At 38.3% G+C, this 12,413-nt stretch overlaps 1 protein-coding gene across 4 annotated transcripts in view; it reads left to right on the top strand.

The window, feature by feature from the left end:
* Positions 1-814: 814 nt before the first annotated feature.
* Positions 815-12,413, top strand: part of LOC117394763 (nuclear factor of activated T-cells, cytoplasmic 1-like) — a 124,595-nt gene continuing 112,996 nt past the window's right edge. For 2 of the 4 annotated variants that reach the window (XM_033993302.3, XM_033993304.3), the window contains exon 1: positions 817-1,379. In XM_033993302.3, coding sequence (XP_033849193.2) covers positions 1,244-1,379 — 136 coding nt within the window. In that variant the 5' untranslated portion in view covers positions 817-1,243. Of the gene's footprint in view, positions 1,380-12,413 lie in introns of all 4 variants that reach the window. The other 2 variants (XM_059012753.1, XM_033993305.3) reach the window with 2 other exon arrangements.

Consider the following 12,413-nt stretch of genomic DNA (forward strand, 5'->3'; position numbering starts at 1 on the left):
TTTTGGTTGTGAATCTGTTATTTTTGGCTTGAATGTTTTGCATGAATATTATTCTGTTTTATTTGTGTAAATAAAACTAATTGTAAATAGCTGAAATGTGATTATTATTATTATTATTATTATTATTATTATTATTTATTATTATTATTATTATTATATTTTCAACAGACTTGCTAATTATGCCAGGTGAGGATTTTTAATTTATTATTCTACAAATCAGATATCGGTCACTGTGTAACAATATTTGCAAGTTGCGTCTGCTGAACTGCAACGTTCAAACAACTTTACACAAAAAGTAGGACTCACTTTATCCATTACTATTAAGTTATATCGAATGTTAATATTAGACTATAACGCCAACACAACTTTATGTTTGAAACGGTTCATTACAAAAATCGATAAGGAGAATCTCTTTCACAATATCTCACACTGGCTCTGTCTGCATTCATTTTCTCAGCCATTTTTCTTTATAGTTTTTCGACAGCGAAGAAGCGTCACATGATTTTTTACATCACTTTGATTGGCTGATTTATTCTATGATATAATATTGCTTCTACAAAATCAACAGTCCTTTGATACAGTTGTTTGCAACTTGTAGCTTCCACGTCACTTTCTACAAAAAAGTATCCCTTTCTACATTTTTCTAACAACATGTAGTCCCCTCGGCTTTTCTTTCTCCAAGGACCTAAACGGAAAACATTTTAGTAATAAAATAAAGTGTGACTATATAAGGTGGCTTGGCTGGGGCTGCGATAGTTTTAAAGCACCCGTCACATTTTCATTTCTTGCTTTCAGTGCACAACTTTCTTATTGTGCGGCATTTTAAAAGTCTGTGTCCTCACTCTCATCGGCGAGGAGCTGGCAGTGTGTAGGTTACGTCACCATGAGAGGGCGGAGGGAGGGTTCGGAGGTGTTTTCCAGCTTTAAAAAGACAGGAGCTACGAGCAGCCCTGCGTCAGAGAGAGACCCAGAGTAAATGAAAATTTCAATTACATTACCATCAGAGACAGCCAAAACACCAGCCATTCACCGTGTCTAAAGAAAGAGAGCCAGTCATTCAGCTAAAACTTCTCTTATGCACACACATCGTCCCTTTCTACCATTTCAGTCAGTCACTGTCACTTGGACTGCTTCTTACAACACAGAATAAACACAATTGAATTTTATTTATTTTTTTCTGTAAAGGAAAGCAAACTTTTTATATATATATAATTATCAAGAAAGGAGAAAAGCCGTTGGTTGAATGCAGAATAACAATAACCTGAGTGTCTCAAAGTTTGCATTTGGACCATTGGTTTCTTCAGCTCTGGCAAAGGAATTGGAAACTTTGGAATTGCATTTATTGTCTTCCTTCACCAACATGAAATCTGCAGAAGAAGGTAACTATCTTATATAAACATTTTGCATGCATCGTTTTATCGGCATTTATTGGTTTTGACGGCTGTAAAGTAATACGATTTTGTGCGTAGAGCTGTTTGTAGCAAAAGGCATACAAATGAGCTCGTCAGCCGGAAAACCACTGATGTGATGTTGATTTGAGTCTCCATCAGTTTGCCAAAGAAAGGTATCCCTGCAGGTTACTGCCAATAGGTGTCACCTCTGCTTGTTGTGCTTGTTTTATTACATTACCGTAAATAAACTGTATGCTCAGTTCTGCACAGTTTCACAGATTAAATACCAGCACTGCTGTATTGTGCACCACATGCCCTTACCCTTTTAGTCAAGTAGTATTTTAATTAGTATTTTTAAGTTTTATTCTTTCTGTAAAATTACGCTTCTCCGAAAATTGAAACAGCACAAAAGTTAACACCGAGAAGCGTTTTGAAGTCGAAGATTACGTTTAGGGATAGTAGGTTTAACTCATAAACTTCGCTTTGACATTAAAGTGAGATTTTGCCTTTTATGTGGAATACAATAGAAACAATAGTTAATAGCCTAGTAAAATTGATAACGATTGAAAAAAATGTATATGTTATTGACTTAATTTGTTATACACTTGCATACCGAACTGTTTGTGAATAGACTGATTTATAGTTTTAAGTAACTAGATTGAATGCCAAAGCATATATATGCAGTCTAATGTCAACTGGAAATGAAACCATATAATAGTTTCAGTGCACAGTATACCTGTCAGCCAACTCTGAAACTTTATTCAGCCTAAGTCTAAACATAATATAAACTGTAGTTCTTTTTTGTGTAAAATCTTGGGGGGATTTTATGTATCCATTTTGGGAGTAAACCAATTGCCATACCTGGATAAATCAGGTAACTACTCCATTCAGTGAGTGTCGTAGCTTCTTGACTAATAAAGTATCAGGTCTATACATAAAAAACATTTCAATCATCATAATACCTGTAGTAAAACATAAATAAATATGGTTACTCACTTACCAGTTTGTTTTCTGAGCATTACTAAAATTACTCCCATCATGCCATAACCATGCCATGGCTATGTGGCAGTTGAAATTATATAACATTTGACTACCTGCCAGAGTGATGTATCTTTCAGCTGGATAGTGGCTCTTGATCAGTTAAAATTTAGAAAGTCCTGTAAGATGTCTGTTATTCTTCTGTTAGGTTGCAAGGTTGTCATCAGCTTGGCTGTCAAACCATAATTGCCTTCTATTTATTTATTTAAAAAAAGGAAAACATTTTGACATGGAAAAGGTCATTTTGATGTATCATATCTTTTTTCAAGAGTGTCCTGGATATTTGGATATGGATATCCTGGAAACAAGGAGCATATTATTTTCAACAACCAATTAGATGGCAGACTTCCATAAAAGTATGTCAAAGAAAACCTTTTTGATATAAATAATTATAGAATTTACCAAAACATTATTAATAAACAAAATGTCTAATAACCTCCAACTGAAAGCTTGCAATTCCATTATATACCTTGAGAATTCACTTTTGTATTTTAATTCATAAAGTAATCCAGAATTACATTTTTGTATTTTAATTAATAAAGTAATCAAGAATTACATATATATAATCTAGAAATACATGTGGTATGGTGTCCATTTGTTAACAATATTTATTGCAGAAGTTGCTGTAATGGGCTGTTGAGAGAAACCTGTTATTATTTAAAATTTCTTAAATATTGCCTTATAAATCTTCTAATTGGTAGCAGATTGGGGCACTGGCGGCTGTGTATGTACCCTTAGTTGACTGTTGGTAACACATAACATTCTTATATTACCAGTATGCTGACTCTAGCAAAAATGCTTATCCCCATTTTTTTCTGTGGTGACTTAAGGCTGTAAAAAAGCCAGACTTTGGTGGTTAATCCTATCATACAGTCATAATTGTCAGAGGTACAATATCTGAATGCCAGAATCCCACTTGAGTCAGAAGATTCTCGTTGTACCAAATCAGGGATAGTTTAAAGCTTTAATAATGTTGTAGGTCATTAAGTGTAATGACTGCGTTCTGATTCCTGTTTATTGGCAAAGTACCAGGTAGCGCTTTAAAAAGTCAGTTCAGCAAAAAGTATTCAAGAAGCTTGGTGTAAAGCACCACATCACTGTGGAAAGCAAATAGCCAGAAGAGGGTGCCACTAATACATCCTAGTGAATCTTAGTCCATGTTGGATGGCATCTTATGGTCATTGCCATGTGACTTATCCTATGACAGCTTGGAGAACTGCCTATTTAGTTTTTACTCATTCCATACTAATGTTACTTGAATTCATTTTGTATTTTCCTGAAACATCAGTTTTGTAAATGCCTGATATATAGAACTGGGTAATAACGGTTTCCATATGGTGATTTGAATAAAAAGGCATTTATTGGAAACCAAAATTACTAGTACTGATACAGTACAGGAATCTGTTTTCTGGGCTCAAATAACCTGGTGGAGCCATTACATTATGTTCAGTGTTTTTTGGTTCAGCGAGTTTCTCACAATCCCACAATCATATTAGGAGTCATACCTTATGTGGGATTAGCATTCAGAATACCTATGTTTAAGAAATAAAAATGCCTATTTGTATTTGCTTGTGGAGGCTAGGTCAGACTTAATGGTGTGCTCTAGAAAACCCTACAAATGAATAAACACAAAACAAACCATGTCTATTTTAAGCAGATTATAAGGAAAGTATTAGAAAAAATTATATTTAAGTAAACAGTTTGAAAATCTGGCCTTTTATTTTTATTTTTTTCAAAGTCATTCCAGAATATTTCTAAATATATTTATTGTGTACAATGAATTGGCCGGGAATTCCTTCCCAGTTTTGTGTCACGTAATGATCAACATCCAGCCAACTCACTACTCGTCTGAGACTGATACTCGGTCAGGGATATCCTGACTACAACCACTAGAATCAGATTTTTACAACCCTTCTTTTGTATCAAACATAATTAAAAAATGGACTGTTCTGGGTATAGCCAATAGGAGCAGCTGCGGCTGCTATGGTTTTAGTGGTATCTGAGGTTTATTCATTTCATAGATTGTTTTAAACCAGTGATCACTTTGTACATCAAAAGCTCTTAACCTCGCCGTGCAGCCTACTTCTGTGCAGGCGTTTTCTTCAAACACCTTTCTTAGAATACGAATCTCAGGGATTTATCTGAATTGATGATCCACAAATATCCCAGATATATTGATTTATACCAAGATATTATACTGTAGTTTGAATTGCACTCTAAAAAACATTCAAGCTGCCAAATAACTGCTTCCAGATCATACTACAATACACAAAGAAAAATCTAAACAGTACATACCAGGATATGCCGAAACATTTAAATTACACCATTTTAAGATTTGGTGACCTGTTCTTTTTTTTTTCTTTTTTTTTAACAGGTGGCACAGGGTGCTATGAAAAAAACAAAACAAAACATTTTGAGTGAATATAAATGAATCGAACAGTTGAAGAGATTTCACCTGTTTGGAGTACAGGAGGTATAAAAAAGTCTAAAAATCCACATTGACACAAACTTTAAGAAAAGATTACCTCCTTGTATTATTATTATTATACATTCTTATAAGCATCTCCACTTCATGTCCCGATGATATTTAACCAAAAGCAAGGATATAGTGTTATTAGCATGGTATATTCTGGAATGGAATCTAAAGAAAGAATGGCATTTTCCAATTTTTGCACAATTTATATTTTAAGGCATACTGCAGCCAGCTGGCAGAGTGAAAGCAATGTATTCACATGTTTTTTTTTTCCTCCTCGGTCTTGTTCCTTATTGCTTTCTTGGAAAAAATGGGTAACATTAAAGTGGGACCATATCTACTGTACCCTATAAAGGTTTTTATTGGTACACTGTCAAACTAGTATAACAGCAATTAAGTATACTAAAGACCATCATCTAAAAAATAATCTGGATGGCTGATTGAAACTTTCCATTGTCCATTCTTTCCAAATTATTATTTTTTTCTGTTATGGACACATCAAGTCCAAAAAAACGTGTCTCACGGCGCATATTTAAATCTGTTATTACAGGCTTTTCCCATTAAACCCACACATAAAAGTACAGTAATTACAGTATACACTCCCCTACTACAAATGTTAACCTATTAAGTGTGGTTCAGGGAGCGGGTGCGAGGCTCCTCCCTAACCTTATCTCCTGTCATCAATCAAATCTACTTCCTATTTAAACCATTAGTCACACCCTATATATCCCTTCCTTGGATTCGGAAGTTTTCGAAGATAACTTCTTGACTGTATCAGAACATTCTCCGACAGCTTCAACCCAGGGTCTGGTCAGCCCACCATTCTTCCCTCTATCAGATGTCTCCATAAGATCCGAACAGGTGCCTCCCGAGCAGGACAGCATACCACTACACATCGTCAAAGGAGTTAGTCCCTGTCGGTCTAAGCAGCTACGGACCCAGGATACCTCGCCCGAGTGACTGTACTTTAAGGACTGGACTCTAAACAAGCTCATAAAGACCCTCCTTAAAAATAGAAGCGAGATCCCAGCAGGGAGCAATCGGGAATCTCTTCATTTTTTATTGTAATTCCATCTTGGTAGAACCAGTTTTTTCACCCAAGAAAACTCCCCAGCCGTGCTTGGCTGTTCAGCGGCCCAGGTCAGACAGCAGGCAGACTGTCTCAGAAGAAGCTACTTCCGCAGCCCACACATCAGGCCACCAGGCAGCCGCTCCAGTCAGCGAAACTCAGCATGAACATTCTCAGATTTTTTATGAAATAAAAGCATTCATGCGCAACAATTCGCTGATACCTTATCCTCAGTCAGTACCTAACTCAGCAACTTGGATAAACGGGTGTCCAACATCGAGCAAGAGAAGCAAGGTTCTGCCGTTAGAGTATTTTCCTCCATTCCTGCAGTAAACTCAGCCACCACTCTAGCAGCTTCCACCAATTCCGGATTTGTACCAACCCCGGTCCCTACAGTCGAGTCTCCGATCTACAACCTTGCAACTGCCACAGCATGTGGTTAAGCCGCCTCAACCAGTGCTCGTCGTCACTCAATAGCCCCTATTCAGTGAAACATAGTTGAAGATCTCCAGATTTCACAATTCCTATAGCTCTGCCAACTCCAGCACTAACACCCCAGTTCAACCAGCTGAACCCAACTATCAGTGGACTACTCAATACAGCGCAAGCATACATGGCTGCAGCACTTGCTCCTTCCACCAGATCCTCTTATTTCACCGGCTGGACCACCTATTTGACTTTCTGATTAATCCGACTCCATTCAACCAGGACTGGATTATTGCTTTTATAGTGCATGCAACTGACTCTTTACATCTTGCACAAGCTACAATCAAATCCTATCTGTCAGAAATTAAATACCAATTTCGCTTGATGTCCATTACCTCCAACTCTCCTATCAATACCAGCTGTCCGTCTCCTCCTGCGCAGAATCTCTAAGAGTTCTCTGACCACCACTTCTTCTCATCTGCCTATCTCTATAGATATTCTGGGCAATTTTATTTCAATCCTCTGTCAAGGCTGCTTCTCTACATTTGATGACCTAACAATGGAAACTATATGTCTAACTACATTTTATTTTCTTAAGATGCTCAGAATATGCAGTTCCTTCTATTGCCAGCTTTCCTATGCTGGGTATTCGCTGCAGTGATCTCATGCTCATCTTAGATTTCCACTATATCCTCTTCCTGCATATTTCCAAAGTGGATCAGCTTCAGCAAGGTCATTTTATTCAGCTATCAAAAAATGACTCTGCTATATGTCTATATGCTTCCATGCAGAAATATATTACAGAACACAAACCTATTTCGAAGTCTGACACCCAGTTCATCGAGTCAAGCCGTACTGTTTATATCCAGACATTGGTTCACATCTCATCTGTCCAAGTTGGTTTCCAGAGCAGGACTTCCCCCTCAATTCTATACTCCTCATTCATTCAGAATCGGAGCAGCCACATCAGCAGCAAGAGCAAAGATTAACCAGCATCTAATTAAAAATATGGGGCACTGGACCTCATCAGCAGTTGAAGCATACATACGTTCTTCCCCATCTGAGATATCTTTTGCACAACAGTCTATTGCTAGTATGCTCGGAGTGGGGATGACCTTTCCGCTGGGCCCACCAAAGGTTTCCCCCTAATAAGAAAAGTTTTTATTTTTTTATTTTCAACGAAGTGGAGGGTCTTCACATAGTTAGTAGGGAGCCAGTTAGTAACCTTCTTTGTTGTGTTAAATGTTTTCTTTCTTTCTTTCTTTCTTTCTTTCTTTCTTTCTTTCTTTCTTTGTATATGCATTGGCAGTTCTTTTGTTTGTCTGCACTCGTAGGACTTTTTAGTGGGGAGCCGGGGATCCATCCTTTGGGGTGTTAGTGATTCTCATTTCCCTGACCTTTATGCAAGCTACGCTTTCTTTACCTACCGTGAGTCAGAGGGGACCCCCAGCCAAACCTGACCTTTTAGCTTCTCATGGGGTATCGCTCACCTCGCAATCCGAGGATCTAAGCTTATTCTAACTAACCTCACAGAAGGAGCTCTTCCTTCATAACACAAGGCTCTCTTCTCGTTTCAGATTCTGAGGGGGTGCCTTTCTGCCCCAGCTTTGGGAGTCTATAATTCACCTCATCAAGGCCAGCTCTCAACGAGCCAGAGTTCAACTTTCTTTCTTCCTTTCATGTTCTCAAGCCTCTATTTATGAGCAGGGCCACCAAACGAGGGAGACGCTTCGTTCGTATGTCAGATCTCCCAAACAGCGGAGACCTCTCCTGTGTGTCGGATCCCCCAAACGATGGGGACCCCCCTTCTATATGTTGGGCCGTTGCAAACGACTGGCCCTCTCCTTATATCTTTTCAATCTCCTTCCTTCATTTTCCACGGTACGCTACATTGTAAATAATTTCGGGAACAATACTAATTCTGTTTCCCCGCAACACGACGCAGCCCTATCATAATCTGCGGTGGTGACCTCACCACTATGCGGACCTCTTCCTGCCGAGGGCTTGGTCATAACGGTGGGCGGCTCTCCGAGAAGTCAGCTGACATCACTACAGGTAGCCTGGCTCCTGCCCCGTGAAGTATTCATATTGGGTCTGTGTTGGTACCCAGGAACACACAGCTGTAACCGTAGTTGTGGCACAGTAGGTTTCAGTACAATAAAATCTCTTATTGTTAGTTATGATCAGCGTTTCGGTCTAAAAGAGCTGTTCATCTGAAGGATTACCATTTTTGTTTCATTGGAGCAATTATGTTTTAAAACACCACTTTTTGTGTATAATAATGTTGGTGTCCTTGGGTCCCTTTTTTAATCATGACCTGAAATAGATTGTAACACCAACATTTTTAACTAATTCTGTATATATAAAGAAGAAATGGGGAAATATTTATTTACACACTTGATTAATATATTGCTGCAAAAGCAAAAATAAAATCTCTGACACACAACCTAATAATTCCTCTCTTCATCAAAAACGCATTAGTTATTCTCTAACTATTTGTTTCTATACATAGTGTATGCATAATTTACTATGATTGGAAATTAGGCTACATGTTCCCATTTGTGGTTGATCCTAGCTATGTGAAAATGTTTATTAATATGTCATCAAAGCATGCAGAAAATAAGCTGATTACATCTAATTTTCTCAGTCACTCACATTCACTAACCATTCTATCACCTGAATAACATTCTTAATTTAGAACAAACAGATTCACACAAAAAACAGAATGAGCTCACAATCCTGACACCAACCTAGGAAGAAAATATTCAGCCTTTTACCTAAATATTTTTGGTTAAATTAAGGTAAGTGTCATGTCGGGCAGCAGTGTGGAGTAGTGGTTAGGGCTCTGGACTCTTGACCGGAGGGTTGTGGGTTCAATCCCCAGTGGGGACACTGCTGTTGTACCCTTGAGCAAGGTACTTTACCTAGATTGCTCCAGTAAAAAACCCAACTGTATAAATGGGTAATTGTATGTAAAATAATGTGATATCTGTATAGTGTGAAATAATGTATAATGTGATATCTTGTAATAATTGTAAGTCGCCCTGGATAAGGGCGTCTGCTAAGAAATAAATAAAAATGTCAAATTATAGAGTAATTCCTAAACCCTTTTCACAGCTACTGCATCAATACTTTTATTGTGCTTATTACAAGGCCCAATGTGAAGATACATTACTGAACCGGCAGAACTATTGTCTGTATTATTTGTTCCTGTAAATAATTCATTGTAGAGAGGCATGTGGTGCTCAAACAATCAGTAATAAATACAAAAGATATACAGACCAGCTTTCCATGATATGTTAAAAAAACAGGTATTCAAAACCAATATTAATTATGCATGCAAGTTCTCTGATGTCTTCATGCAAAACAGAAAAACACTGAAAGACAAACATGTTTGTACCTCACCAGGTGCAAGGGAGAATTCACAGTCAAAACTAAAGTCACATATTGCTTTTTTAAATTATTACAATAAATAATATTAAATTTCAGTTTCATATCCTGTAGTGATCTTGTCATAGGCCTGTTGTGCATGCTGGCTTATTCATTTATGCTCAGCTGTAACAATTTCTATCCACAGACAGAAAAAATGAAATAATTGCAGCATTTTTTGCAGCTTTAGAGACTTTAATTATGTGCAGACCTACATTCTAGTGCAGGTGCAGTGTTCTTTAGTCCTGTGATTTAGCCATGATAAATAGACCCACAAAATGTTAGGAATGAAATGCATTAAGTAAGACAGAGATTCCACAGACCTTTAATTTGCAAGCTAAAGAACTGAGCTTAGAAAGGAGTGATGATTCCAATATGTTTGGGTAAAGTACCAAGTATAGTGTTTTTGTTGGCTCTGTATTGCTCTGTTTAAAAAAAGACATTTTAAGTAGATTACAGTTTATTGGAGTATCTCTGTCATACTAAACACTGTCCTCATAGAAAAACTATACCACCACTGTTTCATTTATTTTTTTAAGGATAAGATAAGAAACTGTTAAACACAAACTCAGTTCAGGTAGTGCTATTATAAGTGTATAAAATAACTATTCTTAAAACAGCAATCAAATGCTTTCAATCTGAAACCAAACAGCATGATAAATCGAAACCAATACTGTTTGGAGTTTCATAATACAATATCTAATACTAGGTTTCTCTCGGATGGGGTGGGCCCTGTGTGTGTGTGTGTGTGTGTATAAGCAAGGTAGGGGTAAGCTTGCCTCAGCCGTGATTGATTGACGTCCTGGTAGGCGGGGACATGAAAGCCCACATCAACACGGATAGAGCTGGCAGCTGTCAGACAAGCTGCTGTGTGAATGTGTAAGACTGTTTGTTGTGTTTGGTGTGGCCCAGGCTGACGGGCCAGGAATAATCGTCCCAGTAAATAAATTGTGTGTCTCTCCTTCCTTCATTTTCCACGGTACGCTACAATATTCATTTGGCTTGTGCGCATTGTAAATCATTTCAGGAACAAAAATGCCAATATTCGTTATAAGGCGAGACACAAATAGCACAGTCTGCTCATTATGGACCCTGACAACCGTGTTATAACAAGGCAGCACTGTACTTTTAAACATACATAAATTTTGTTATCTGACTGCAGTAATAATATAGGCTTATAGGTAATTCCACAATAAACAAAAGTAAATAAACAGTGACTCACCAAATACTAAGTATTCTTTTAGTGTTCAGTGCCTCTCTACCATCCTTGTATATGTAGCGTGCACGGGGAAAGGCAGCAGTAGGGCTGGTAGGTGACGGAATCACACACAAAGGGGCAGCAGTGTGGAGTAGTGGTTAGGGCTCTGGACTCTTTACCGGAGGGTTGTGGGTTCAATCCCTGGTAGGGGACACTGCTGCTGTACCCTTGAGCAAGGTACTTTACCTCGATTGCTCCAGTGAAAATCCAACTGTATAAATGGGTAATTGTATGTAAAAATAATGTGATATCTTGTAACAATTGTAAGTCGCCCTGGATAAGGGCGTCTGCTAAGAAATAAATAATAATAATAATAATAATAATAATAATAACAAAGACATAAGCCCGATATACGCTCCTTGCAAGGGAGCCGGCTCTTTTGTACAGCGGTATCGGCGCTATGCTTTAGTGCGAGAGGTCCTGAATTCCCACCCTCCGCCTGTGTGATGCACCTGCCTGCGGGAACTAGTTCACTACATTGGTGTCAGAAGTGGACGCAGGTACCCCGGTACGCACTCGTCGGACTGTAGCCTGGTTAGCAAGTCCGGGGCGGACTTGAGGCTGGCAGGGGAGAGTGTAGCGTGCACGGGGGAAGGGAGCAGTAGGGCTGGTAGGTGACGGAATCACACACAAAGACATAAGCCCAATATATGCTCCTTGCAAGGGAGCCGGCTCTTTTGAACAGCGGTATCGGCACTATGCTTTAGTGCTAGAGGTCCCGGGTTCGCGCCTGCCCTCCGCCTGTGTGTGGCTTGCCTCGCCCTGTGTAATGCACCTGCCCGCGGGAACTGAGGTTCGCTACATATACATCACTTGAAATAATGTCTTTATCTCTACCTCTTTTTGCTATGTGTTGTCTTTTGTATTCCTTTAAACTTAAAAAACTGCCTTTCCATTCATTTTATTTAAACAGCAGATCTATATCATTATTCTTAGTTTTATTTTTTCTTCGTTTCAACTTTCCAAAAGTAATGAAAAATAAAATAATGAAAGCATCAGTTTTCTATTTGACGTGGAGGACTCCTTCTCAATGTCCTTCATGTTTAGGCTCAAAGTGATAACTTTTTCATGAGCCAAAATAACTACGTTTCTCTTTCTGTCATGAAGCATGGATCGACAAAGAGGGGTAAGTACTCGTGACAGAATGGAGAAGCAATTTTTACATGAAGCTGAAGATACACCAATTATTAAGGCTGACACATACATCTTATTGAGCAATGGAAATGCATCTGCATATCTATGCAGAAGTTTACCAACAGTGGCACAGTCTGCATCTTTGTTGAGTTTTTTAAGCAACATAGGTTTAGCTATGACAATTTCACTGGCCTT

This window comes from Acipenser ruthenus, chromosome 3 (assembly GCF_902713425.1).
Source record: "Acipenser ruthenus chromosome 3, fAciRut3.2 maternal haplotype, whole genome shotgun sequence".
Classification (NCBI taxonomy): Eukaryota; Metazoa; Chordata; class Actinopteri; order Acipenseriformes; family Acipenseridae; genus Acipenser; species Acipenser ruthenus.